General features: G+C 37.7%; 1 protein-coding gene across 1 annotated transcript in view; it reads left to right on the forward strand.

Annotated features, from left to right (window-relative positions):
• The first annotated feature begins 3,470 nt into the window (after window positions 1-3,470).
• The window catches only part of CCDC141 (coiled-coil domain containing 141), a 172,410-nt gene continuing 162,475 nt past the window's right edge, over window positions 3,471-13,405 (forward strand). Inside the window, exons 1-2 of the mRNA XM_036879429.2 lie at window positions 3,471-3,695; window positions 6,036-6,158. Coding sequence (XP_036735324.2) covers window positions 3,594-3,695; window positions 6,036-6,158 — 225 coding nt within the window. The 5' untranslated portion in view covers window positions 3,471-3,593. The remainder of the gene's footprint in view (window positions 3,696-6,035; window positions 6,159-13,405) is intronic.

A 13,405-nucleotide genomic window follows, 5' to 3' on the forward strand; every position in this document is an offset into this window, starting at 1 on the left:
CCACTGTGGAAAACAGTGTGGTGTTATTAAAAATAGAATTACCATATGATCCAGGAATTCCATTTCTGGTTATATTCACAAAAGGACTGAAAGCAGGGTCTCAAAGAAATAATTTCTACACCTGTGTTCATAGCAGCATTATTCACAATAGCTTCATATGGAAGCAACCAAAGTGTCCATTGATGAATTAATGGATAAGTAAACTGTTGTATATACATATAATGGACTATTATTCAGCCTTAAAAAAGAAGGAAATTCTGACATATGCTACAACATGGATGAACCTTGAGAATATTATGCTAAGTAAAATAAGCCAGTCACAGAAAACAAATACTGTATTATCTATTCATACAAAGTATCTAACATAGTCAAATCATAGAGATAAGAAGTAGAATGGTAGTTTCCAGGGTCTTGGGGGAGGAGGGAATGGAGAATTGTTGTTTAATGGGTATACAGTTTCAGTTTTATAAGGTAAAAGTTATGGTGATTTATGGTTGTGATGGTTGTACAACATAATGAACATATTTAGTATCACTGAACTATACACTTAAAAATAGTTAAATGGCAAATTTTGTTATGTGTATTTTACTATAGTAAAAAACATTGGGGGGAAAAAGTGCTATTTTCAGCTCATAATCCAGTTATAGCTTTTTGATATATCCCGTGGAGGATACTTCACTAAAATTCAGTTGGTATAAAAACAGGCATTTCCCAGAGGGATAAACAGAGAAGACATAACAACCTCTGCAAGATCCTCTATAAACTTCAAAGGATATGAGAATGGCTCTAAGGTTTTTGTTTTGTTTTTGGGGGGAGGGGGGATGGTGATGATGGGGAGGTGGAGTATAAACAAACTATAACTGAGAAAGCTTTTTAAAAGATCTATCTAATTATAGTGTACTAATTTCTTCAGTACAGTATATTTTATATTAACTATTCTACAAACTATTTATAGAGATAATAATACACTTTACAATTAAATATCATGCTAGAGATGAAGAAACATAGGAAAGGTTTTAAATGTACTAGAGGTGAATGAAGAGGTCTGAACGACAGTTTCCATATAGGGAAGGACTCAAAAACTTCCCTCAAAAAAAGATAGGGAAGGGGAGAAAAAAAAAGATTCAAGTCTTGACTATTTTAAAGCCGAAACTTTGAATTAAAAAAAAGAATAGAAACCACTTAAATTCATGAGTGCAATTTGCATTATTGCTCATGTCCACCAATATAGGAAACATATTTTTTTTATGCAACACCCTCGACCTGCTAAAATTAATGGAAAGAAAGGTCATCTACACATAAAAAGGCACTACCCTTGCTGCTGAATAGCTGGGTTAATCTTTTAACAAAATCTTGACATTTCTTTTTTATTTTTTTTGCAGAAAATATGACTATTATATGGATGCAAGTAACTCTCATATATCTTACCTTTTTATTTATTTGCTAAAAATTAAATTCCCTTTGCCTTAAACCTTGGAATTAATCAAGATTTTCAACCATGTTCTCTCTCTCCATCGCTTTTCTCCTTTTCCCTTGGTGTGGGCCTCCAATTCCACACATTCCAGGCTGCCCTCTGCACCCTTCACACAGTCATCCATCTCAAGTGGGGCTTTGTGGACAAAACCACTCTTTTCCTAGCTATAATTTTTGCAGCCTGCTGCCAAAAGGTCCCTTTGCCTCCTGAGGACCTTTATGCAACTTAGGACACACACTGAGTTTCTAACAATAGGATTAACGTTGTGTGAAAGTGCACTGTTTATTTTGGGTGCAGGTCACTGTTTGCTGTTCTGGTTTGCAATGTACACAGTGTCTTAAGCAATGCTTCCTTGGGCATTTTAGTTTAGGGTGTGGAGATTATGTGACACAGTTGTCAGCTCTTGGTTTTTCTTTGGGGCGATTAGCTGAAAACTGGTTTTGCTCATTTTATTTTGGTTTGTTTGGACCAACTATTTGCGCAAGCAGAGGGAGCCTACCTTCAGCACTGAGGCAACCTCCACAAAGAGATTGGGTTGGTTCTCTGCAAGCTTCCTTCCCTGCCATAAAGTGAAACGATTTACATTTTCCACATCATGGCATCTCTAGACATCTGCTCTCTGGAGCTTGCTCCAACTGATCCTCTCATGACATCAGGTTAAGTTTGTGAAGCCCAGGAACCAGGATCCAGGCATGGTTTCCTCCTTGCTGGAGCAGCAGGCAGATGCTGAGAGGAGGGACCTGGGTTATGGCTATTATAATTGCAGAGCAGCTAGGACGTGCTCTGGGAAACAAAAGTAATTGCTGAATACCAAGCTATATGTAAAAGCACTTTTCCCCTTTTAACTCCAAATTTTATCATGAACCTTAGTTAGCAAAACGAAGTGGTGCTGACTCAGTTTTCTAAATATTAGCCCTGAACTTGAACATGCTTTTAAATTGAGCTGAGGGTTTAAACAGCAAGTGAACTCATTTAACTCTGTTTATTGCTGTATCCTCTGTTCTGGCGTTGTTCCAGAGATTTCCGATGGCTGCATCAGCTTTGGAGTCAGTATCTCTGATGTGCTTGCATCTGACCTCTGACCTAAACTTCAGTGTTATTTTCAGCTGTTCTTTGACAGGGAATCTAACAGCTGCTGTTTAATACCATGGACAACTTGAGACACACATTGAGTTTCTAGCAAAAGAATTAATCTGTTGAATTTGGCCTCTGATTTGAAGTTGTCTATAATTTTCCTACATGGGGGGTAGAGAGAGGAGAATAAAAACCCAATCTGAAATACAATGTTATTCTTCTTTTTTTTAATTTTAGAAAAATATACATAGGGTTAACATTTAATTAAATAAAAAATTTTCCTTGCTGCAATTAAAAGGTAACAGCAAAGGGTATTACTTCCTAGTAGTTGTAATAACTGAGTTTGAAATGTTCAGAGGAGTACAGTAGCATAAAGAAATCCTGAAATGGAACATAACTTGATAAATCCTCATTAACATATTTTTTAATGTCCATAAGAAATCTGAGGATCTGTGAAAACGTGACCATTCCGTAAAACTTAGACAATAGGTAGTAAGTTTTAGAAAATCAGATTAATCTAAAATTTCAATTTTGTGGCTTAATCCTGAAACAAATGGCAGAACTTATTTTTAAATTACATTTTGGGGGATTTTCTTTGCATGAGGGAGACTTCAAAAATCTTGAAAAGATTGATATTCAAGTCAATGACTAGGTGGTTTCAAAGTCCACCATAACTGTATAGATTTAATGGTAAAATTCATTTGGGTTGTCAGGATGTAATTTTTTTTTCCATTTGCTATCAAACATCAGCCAATAGGGAGAGAGCTAGAAGCTGCTCTCTGCATTTAAGATAATGGCAAAAATAACAGGCGGTAGTGTTACCATACTAGGGGTGTGGCGATTCTCTCCTCTCTCTCTCATGATAAGCTCAATGGGGTTGTCTATTTTTAACCTCCTGTGCTTTCTTTTGGCAGAGCAATCAGTGCGAGCTGAGCTCTTTCCCTGAATGAATCCAAGTAACCCCAGTGGCTGCCTTCTGAAATGACCAGCAGACACATATCTGCACAGAGGCTGCCCAAAGTATAAACTCTGGTTCGAAAGTACCATGTCTAGCCAAGGAAGTCCTGGTGTGGAGTTTTCTACGACAACAGTCAGTTCAGTAGCTGTGCAGGCTGGGGACTCCAAAATTGTTATTGCTGTCATTAAGGTAAGCCAACAACTTTCTTTTTTCTGTGTGGTTGTGGGCTTCTTGCTGTTTGTTGATAATCCTAGAGAACATTCCACACAATCGGCAGTATATAGCATATAGAAAAAAACACGGAAGTATATCTTACTGCTTTTTAAAATCAGCAGCTAAGAGAGACTTGTACTCTTTCAACCACTCTAATTAGAGTTTCTCTTTCAGTTAGTCCAAAAACATGTATAAAAACAGAACAAAAACTCTACCATATATTACCGGTTTCTTTTTAAAGGCAAGGCATTTGTGATTATCGGTTCATGAATAGTCAGGAGGACCTGTGAAATGTTAATGATTTTTGAGAGTGGATACAATGGAGGAGGGAGGAAAGGTCCAGTACATAGGGGGTGGCAGTGTTTTGAGTGTGATGGGGCATAGGGAACACGGCATATGAGGCTCTGACATGTGCCCTCTCCAGCACTGGCTTTGACATGCGGAAGACACTAGTAAATCACTGTCACATTGTTGGGGGAATGAAGACCCTGCCAGGGAAGGTACAAAGGGTATGTGTCAAATTTGCTGTTAGCAACAGGAACTCGGGGCTTAAGGGTGTTGCATGTTTTATGTCAAGCAATTTGCGTATTTGCAAAGATGACCACACATCTTTAGGTTGAAAAAGACATCCATGATCTTATTCCCTATGAAAACATCCTGCAAAACACCCTGAAACTTTATGCTTGAATTTAGATAATTTGCCATTTCAGGGACTTAATATTTAATGAAGGGAATCCGGCAAAAATGCTGGTGCTCACCAGCCAGTTACTTTCAGGACCTCATCAAGCTTAATCAAGTGACCTTTCTGGCCTTTTGTTAGAACTGTGGATGACAAGTCCTGTTTAATTTCACTTAATTGCTGAGTATCTTCTGTTAATGGTAGCATTTGTAACAGGACAGCTGCGCTTGACATCTAGCAAAACAATTAACTGTAAGGAGCAGTGAATGCGAAGTGTTCCTACAGCAGTTGCCCAGTGTTCTTGAGACTTGGCCCCACAGAAACAGGACCTCTGAGGATTCCCTTACTTTTTCAAAGGAATTCAGTGGGCATGGAAAGAACCCTGAAGGAGACATAACAAAAACTGATCATTTGTATGTGTTTTTATGATACTTTATAGTACTAAGTTTCAGCAGTGAGGGAAAAGAGGTAAACTCACCATGTAAAAAAAAAGTTACTTTTATTTCCCTCAAATATGAAACATTTCTTAGAACAGCATGAGAAATAAGCATGTGAAATAAGTTTTAGGAAAATCAGAGATAAATTGATAGAACAAAAACCCTCTAAAAGTACACTAGAAACTATTATGTAAACTGAACTGTGTTTGTAAGAATGTTTTCTCCATCTCTCTTCCCCACCACCCTCCCTTAAATGCTGCCATTCAGTATAAAATAAACTCCAAGCTCTTCAAAGTGGAAAATCCATCTTAAAGGAATAGCAGTGTCTGTGTATGATCTGTACAGGTTTCTTGTTTCTAAATAGTCTCAGGGTACTAATTATCCAGAATAGCCACATGATTTTCTCATTTCTCTTCAGCAGTTCACTTATCCATGTACATGTGCCTCTTAGTGGTTCCTCCTGCTTAATCAGCTTAATCAGATTCTTAGAAAAGCAATTCCTCAGGAAGCACAGTGATGAATTATATCTTGAAGTGGTGGAAGGAAGAGTCCTGAGTGTAGAAAACAACTTGGCTGTGCCCAAATGGCAGGTGTCACACACATGTGATTTTATTTACATTTTCCTACAGACTTCATTGAACATCAACAACAAAGGTTGGAAAATGTTATGTTTTAACTTTGAAATAAGATAAAAGTCTGTTGCTTCATCTCATGTTTATTCTTTTAGGCTGAATAAGCAAGGCCAATATAAAGACACTAATATACCTAAATTGCATTTACAAAACTGTTCCCCTTTGGTGAAGTTTGTATCCTCCTTGCTCGAGAGGAAATTCACTAGTTTTATGGAATTCGGTTTTGTGAGAGAGAGAGAATGTACAATTGTGTGAATTATTCTCTAATTTTGCAATATTCAATAATATGTCATCTATTGCACCTGTTCTTCATTTGGGAGTTTTAAATTTAAATCCAGTATGCCAAGAGAAAAGAATTTAGCAGAAGAACAAAAAAGGCAAGGCAAGGCATGGATTTATATTGGACCTGCTGTATTTCAATTTAAGTAAGGCCCATCTCTGTGGAAAGAATAAAGTATTCATAGTATAACTGGAAACTAAAAAAAAGAAAAGAAAAGAAAAAGAGGAAGGGTCAAGGGGAAGAAACAAGAGGAACTAAAAGTGTGTTTTATTTCATTTTTATTTTTAGTGTGGCAAATGGGTGCAACTTCAACTGGCTGAATCACAGCCCAATCTTCTAGAAATTGGCAGCAATCAAGATGAGACCAAAAAACTTCTTCATGATCATGAACTTCTTTTGGCCAAGCTCAAGGTAAGATACTAAGATATGAAGCAGACACAAAACTAAAAAGAAACAAAAAGCTATTTGTTACACTTCCTTTTGATTTCTCTGATGTCACTGGCTTATGGACATTTTATTATACTGACAGATAGATAATGAAAAAACACTAGTTACCTATGAGCAAACACCTGCATTTCAGAGAAGCAGCAATATTTTTAAAAAACTTCCTAATGTGATAGAAAATATAGAGTGATATTTTCACTGTAGTGTTTTCTTTCTTGGCTGCCTCAGCAAAAAAAAAAATTCCATCATTTTTCCATTTCATGCATTAATTATACTGTCAGGTCACAACCACAGATCCAAACTTTCTATTGTTGATGATACCTGCTGGCAAGAATAATATAGTATTTCCCGCCCCAGCCCCCATTGAACTATTGAAAATATTTGATTTTGTGTTTAATAGTAAGAGTTCTTGAAATCAAATAGTACTTTTAGTAAAATTGGAGTGATTATTTCCAAATACATTGTGGTTATTCAATTAAGAATCTAAAAATAACATTGGTTTGAGATCACCAGTTAAGGTCAGATAAAGTCAGGGCCAGATACATAATTTGTGGAGTGCAGCACACAAAAATGTGGGGCTCCCTGTTCAAAAAGCAAGAAAAGGCGTTTTCATGACCTGTCATGCTGTTTTTTATCTGCTGTTTAAAGTCTAGCTCCTCCAGGCATGGGATATATGTGGGGCAAGTGTAGACCAGGCACTGGGCCCCAGCCATGGCTCAGTGCTCAGGGTGTGCGTCTGACCCCCATCTTCCTGAGCTGTGCCCTGACTGCCCCTGGAGCAGATAACAGAGGTCACTGATCATGGGAGGGGAGCAGACAGGATGGCAAAGAGATTCTAACCTCCAGGAGGCAGGACACACATGAGATGAGGCTCCAGTCTGCCAGCGCTTCCACGTTTGTCCCATTGGACTTCACTTACAAAACACAAATTCAAAAATAAAATGATTAAGAATTTCAAGACAGTGCAGGTAGAGCATTAAGCCCCTAGTGGTGCCTTCTGAGAAAGGAACCCTGTGAAGCAGCCAGCCCTGCGAGTAATCACCCTTCTACGTAAATGAATGAATGTCTTCACTAAGATCAAAGAGGTCTGATTCAGCAACCTTCAGTGACAAAGATGTGTGTTTTTAGTACTTTAATAGTACTGGCTTCTTTAAACATCTAGGCTGGATTTTATACTAGCTGCCTAGGTTTATAGGCAGGTCTAATCTTCATCTGACATATACGGGCAGTTATTTTCTGATTACACAGTAGTAAAAGTAATTGGATATATTGGACTGAGAAGCTGAAGAAAGAATTAGTACTGAAGCAGGTGACCATTAGAATCTAGAATTTATTCTCTTGTTTAGACAGGTCCTTGCTCTGGGCCCTGGGCTTGCTGCTATACAAAAAGCTCAATTCCATGACTTATGGAAACCCAAAACTTTCTTCCAATTCCTGCCCATCCTCAGAGGTTTACTTTCTCGTGGTGTCTCCATTTCCTTTATATGCACCTGCCAACTGTTTCTGTTGGAGTTAACCTGGGCTTTAAAGTGCATCTCTTCCCTAGTTCCCACTAACAGTGTGTGTCCAGCCAACATCTGCAGGTCTGCCGATGAACTGTGGGTGAGAGAAAGCTCATGGTAGTCTGGTTCTCTCAGCCTACCTCTCTACCTTCCAGGCTGTCAGGTCCCCAGAATTCCAGGGGAAATGCTTTCTTAGGCAGAGCAGTTCATATCTTCTCAGCAACTCTGCTCAAATTTGCATACCTAGCTCAGCCAGAGAAAGGTTTTCCATTTAAAAGGATCCATTCTCAGAAGGTGTTTGGGTTCTGGATTCTAAAGTCTTGCTGTCTATTTAAGCCGTGTTCTGGCTGTGGACTTGCCTTCTGGATTTCAGGCTTCTTATCTGTAAAATGAGGGGAAAGGATGGACCAAAGCTTCAGTTCTATTGTGGATCTTACCATCATGTGCCATGGGATCATGGGACCATTGTCCCTCTCTGTATGTAGGTCTAGGCACATGACGTCTCAAGTAAAAAGGCCGTTTTAGCTTCACATAGTCCTCTAGCCATGACCTCTTAATATCCGTCTCCCAAACCGTCCCTGACCCCACCCATCACTATTGATCCAGCCACCAACCCACAAGAAATTTTAAATGGTAGCACCATCTGCCAGTGATATTGCTTAAAAAAAGAAATAAAGGGAGTTTGAAGTCTGTTCCAGATTTGCTGACAAAAGACTTTGAAATAACGACAAGGAGAATTCCATATTGCAAATGGATAGATCACTAATACAACCAATTTACTAGTTACTATCCTGTCACGGTAGGCACAATTTAACCTGTAGCACAAAATGCTGGATCCACATTAGTTTTAATAAGACCTTTTTGAGTGATAAGGACATTCATAGTTCAATAGCCAATAATATTTAATATTTAATGTTCATCCAATCACTTCCCCATGCACAGTTTGTTCTGATTATTTAAAAAATGCTCTGCTAGGGGTTTGGGAGTGTATAGGATTCAGTGCTGAATCTCCTTGAATTTGGGTTAGCCTCTCTGGTCTCAGGTTCTTTATTTGAAAAATTATGATAAAAGCAGTTACCCTTGAACACCTAAAAAGGAAATTTTGGGGGAAAAAATGCAATGATGTAGGAACTTAGTTGCCTACTCTTTTAAAAGAAAAAGTGGCATAATTGTTCTGCTAATAATTAATAAATCAGAGTAACTTGGATGTTTAATTTGAAAGAAATGCTATTGAGATAAAATTATCTCAATCCCTAGTTATTTAGATTAAAGGGAAAATTCTGGAAACACAGAATTTTTATGAGTTTTTCTGATGTTGGTAATGTCTATACCCTGGAGACCTTATTTTCCTTTCAGCAGTATGGCACTTAATTCCAGTGGACTGTCCAGAGAAAAAATATATCCCTGTTTTCAGTGGAGAAAGAAAATCATGTGGAAAAAGCATTAACTCTCCAAAGGCATCTAGAGTCCCAAACCATACTTAAATTATTTCTAATGAGAAAGAAGGAATTTGGAAAAGAGGGAGATTTAAGCCAGGTAAAGAAGATCTGTCTGTGACCACTATTGATATTATATCCTCAGGCTCAAGGAGGAAAGAGGAATTGGAAATCCCTTAGGGATGTTGCTTAGAACATTCTCCTCAGCTTCTCTCCTACAACTAGCTATATTGCTCTTTTCCAAAAGATTTACAACTATAAGAAACAAGAAAACCTCCAACCACTGTCTTCTGTGTTTATAGATATGTGATATTAGCATTCAGTAAAGAATAACCCTTTAGAGTATAAAATACTAAAAAAAAAAAAAAATCACCTCTGCTCTGTCTCATAAACCTATTGGTTCCCCGATTCTGACTAAATTCCTGACAGAATGAATATTTACTTTTGTCCTATTTTTGTTTACTTAACCAGAAATGAATGCATGAGATACAGTCAAAATATATTAGTAGTAAAGCTGACAGTCTTATTAAACATGCCTTAAATAAGGAAGAGTGTGGTTTTCTGCTGTAAACTGGAGTATTTACTAAGACTACATTATTTACAGTTTTTTATTGTGGCAAAGCATATATATATAACATAAAATTTACCATTTCAATCATTTTTAATCATAACATTCAGTGGCATTAATTATATTCACAATGTTGTGCAGTCATCACCAGTATTTTCCATACTTTTTATCACCCTAAACAAAAACTCTGTGCCTATTAAGCAACAACTCCCATTTCTCCCTTTCCTGGTAGCTTCTAACCTACTTTTTGCCTCTATGATAATTTGTCTGTTTTAGGTGCTTCATGTAAATGGGATCATATAATATTTATCCTTTCATGCCTGGCTTATTTCACTTAGCATACAGTATTTTCAAAGTTTGTCCGTGTTGTAGTATGTGTCAGAACTTCATTTATTTTTATGAATGAATAATATTCCTTTGTATGGATATACCACATTTTATTTATTCCTTTATACAACAATGAATACTTGGGTTGTTTCCACTTTTTAACTACTGTGAATAGTGCTTTAATGAACATTGGCATCTAAGTATCTGTTTGAGTACTTGTTCTCAATTCTTTGGATAAACAGCTAGGAATGGAATTGCTGGTCATATGGCATGTCTGTTTAACTTTTTTAGGAAACACTAAAATGTTTTTCATAGCAGCTGTATCATATTACATTCCCACCAACAATGTACAGTCTTCCAATTTTTCCATGTCCTTGCCCAAACTCGTTATTTTCTGTTTTTAGTTATTATAGCTATCCATTTGGGTGTGAGGTGGTATCTCATGGTGGTTTTGGTTTGTATTTCTCTAATGAGTAATGATATTAATCATATTTTCATAGGTTTACTGGACAGTTGTATATCTTCTTTAGAGAAATGTCTATTCAAGTCTTTTGCCCATTTTTTAATTTGGTTATTTGTTGTTGAGTTTTAGGAGTTTTGTATATATTGTGGATATTAATCCCTTATTGGATGGAGACTTTGTAGATTATTTTCTTCCATTGTGAAGGTTGTCTTTTCACTTTCTTGACTGTGTGCTCTAAGAAAGTATTTTAAAAGAAAAGCTACATGACTTAAATTATATACGCTTACATATTAAAGAAAATTTTACAGAATGTGTGTTATGAATGTGATGGAACCCTTCAGGACATTGGAGAGAGCACTATTTTACATACATTACTGTCTGTAATTTACATTTTACATTATCTCTTCCCATTTTCCTATAGACCCACAAGTTAGAAAATTCTACTCTCTCAGAAATCATGGAGAAGCTGCTTTTATCCCTCTCTCCTCCTCCTTTTCTCTTCCCTACAGGAGTGAGGGGGCAGTGTTAACAGGCTTCCGAGGCTAGGGGAAGAAGGCCGCCATGGGGAAGCCAGTTCAAGGGCTCTCCCCGCAGACCCTGACTGCCCATAGGCTGCAGGTTCTCTACTCTCTCTGCTTCTGGCTGACCTGGCTGGAAGTCCCCCCTGGAAGAGGCAGGCCACACCCCACCCACCACAGCAGCCCACTATGTGTCTGTGGCTCAGACCCCACTCTCTCCACAGGCAGGTACCAATGAGTAGATGTTAGGCAGAAAAAATAGAAAGCAAATTCAGTGCCATTCTCTGGTCCAGCTTTAATGGTCATAATAACAGGTATTTTGATCCATATTTGACCTTAATGTCTACTTCGCAGTTGACTCGGAGTCTTGAGGGGCAGGAGGTGGGATTAATTGGCACCTTACAAATTCCAACTGTGGTTCACAGATTAATTGATCTGTGGTTCAAAAGGGTCTGTGTCTCAGTGTTCTAAACATGTAAAAGTACCTGTCATAGTTCTCACTGGTCATTTTGAAGAAAGTCACTGACATAAGGTGATAGGAACAGTGCAGTGTTCCTGGTGGAGTGGAACCTAGTAGGCAGTTTAATTTCTCTTTTAAGTTTTTGAAAATAGAGAACTTTTTCCATTAAAAAACAAATATAGAATTCTTACAATTATGAAACAGCAAAACTGCCTCATGATTTTCCCTGCTTTATGTGGCCCTTTCCTAGTCTGTGGGAACTTTCTTTCAGATGTTCAGTTCTAGTGCATACTATGGGGTTGTGGAGTGAAATAAAATTCAAATAGCATTCTTTTAGATTTGGAAAGTTACATGGACAATTTTATAAAATATTGTTTTTATAGGAGAAGTTGGTTCAAGAGAGGCTAGAGAGTCCCTGACATAGGCTTTCCAAATGCGGAGTTAAGGCACATTAATAATGCAGATATTACAAATAATTTGTTGTTAGTACAGGCTAAGCAGCAGTTCAGGATACAGCCATACTTAATGAAGTATTGAGGTAAGCTGATATATTACAGGGGAAGGAATTCTTTAAGGAGAAAAATTTGTAGACACAAAGACTGAAGAATAAAAAATTTGGAGAAGAAACTCTTTTATCTCATCCCTGTCTTGGTTCATTAGTCAAGGTCGGACTCCTTGGCAGAAGCCAAAGGGCCTGTTGGAAACAAGAGTCACTTACCATATAATTTTGTGCCTGGGACAGCAAGCGATAGAGTCAGCAGGCAACAAAGGCATGTTCCACGTTTCTGTAGGAAATAGGACGTGCCTTGGTTACAGCAAATACTAACGACTTGTTTGACAACTTTAGAAGGACCCCATTACACAGCAAGATTATGGTATATTAAGTTGGCCATACGTGTTTTAGCACTCCTCCTATTGAGAAAGTGAGGTCTGTGTCCATTCTCCTGCCCGTAAAACTGGGCAGATTCTGCGACTGCATTGACGAAAATACAGTCTAGCTAATGCTGTGCCAATTTCAGGGCCCGTTCTCAAAAGACTGGCTGATTTTACTTACTGTAGTTTCAAATGGTCATTCTTGGAACCCAGCCAACCTTTGAGGATATCAAGCAGCACTACAGAGAGAGGCACATGTGGCAAAGTACTCAGGTAGCCGCCAGTCAACTTTCGACTTAGGAGAGTGAGCCATCGGAACCACCTCCAGGCCTGGTTCAGCTTCCCAGCGGACCTGTGTGGTACAGAGACAGAAATTCCTCGCTGAGCCTTGTCCAAATTCAGAACTGTGAGCAAACTAAATAATTGTCCTTTCAGGCCTCTACAATCTGCAGTGGCCTGTCAAACAGCAACAGATATTGGAAGAGAGGACAACACCAGTGGTGGCATCCTTCAGGGATTCCGAAGGTGGTACTCACAGGTGAAAAAGGATGAGCAAAGAAAAACAAGAGTTTTTATGGGGAGACAGTTGAGAATGAAACCAAGATTCTCTAAAATGAATGATGGTGTGGTAGCAGTAATGATAAGTAAAAAGAAAATTCTGAAGTTTGTGAATGATTTACTTTTGGAAAATTGAAATCAGTTTCAGCAATATATCTGTTTCCATGTTAGTCTGTTTGACTTGCATTTTGATATATTTTCTTGATTAGGAGGAAAAAGTTTCTAGTTATAATTCAGCACACAGGTATATGAACAAAATATTATGAGTGTATTATGGAAGGAATGACTAATTCTGCCAGGAAACCAGAGAAAGTGATATTTGAGTTGTCCTGGGGATGAATATGAGTTTTCCAGATATCACAGACCAATTTAAAGGACAAAAAATGGACTGGGAGAAAAATATTTGCAATTTAAATGAAAGTCAAAAGGTTATAATTCTTCATATTGATAAATAAATAAACCAACAAAATCAATAAAAAATAGACAATTACAGAAAAGAGGTAAATCAT

The sequence above is a fragment of the Manis pentadactyla genome, chromosome 6 (assembly GCF_030020395.1).
Source record: "Manis pentadactyla isolate mManPen7 chromosome 6, mManPen7.hap1, whole genome shotgun sequence".
NCBI classification, from domain to species: Eukaryota; Metazoa; Chordata; class Mammalia; order Pholidota; family Manidae; genus Manis; species Manis pentadactyla.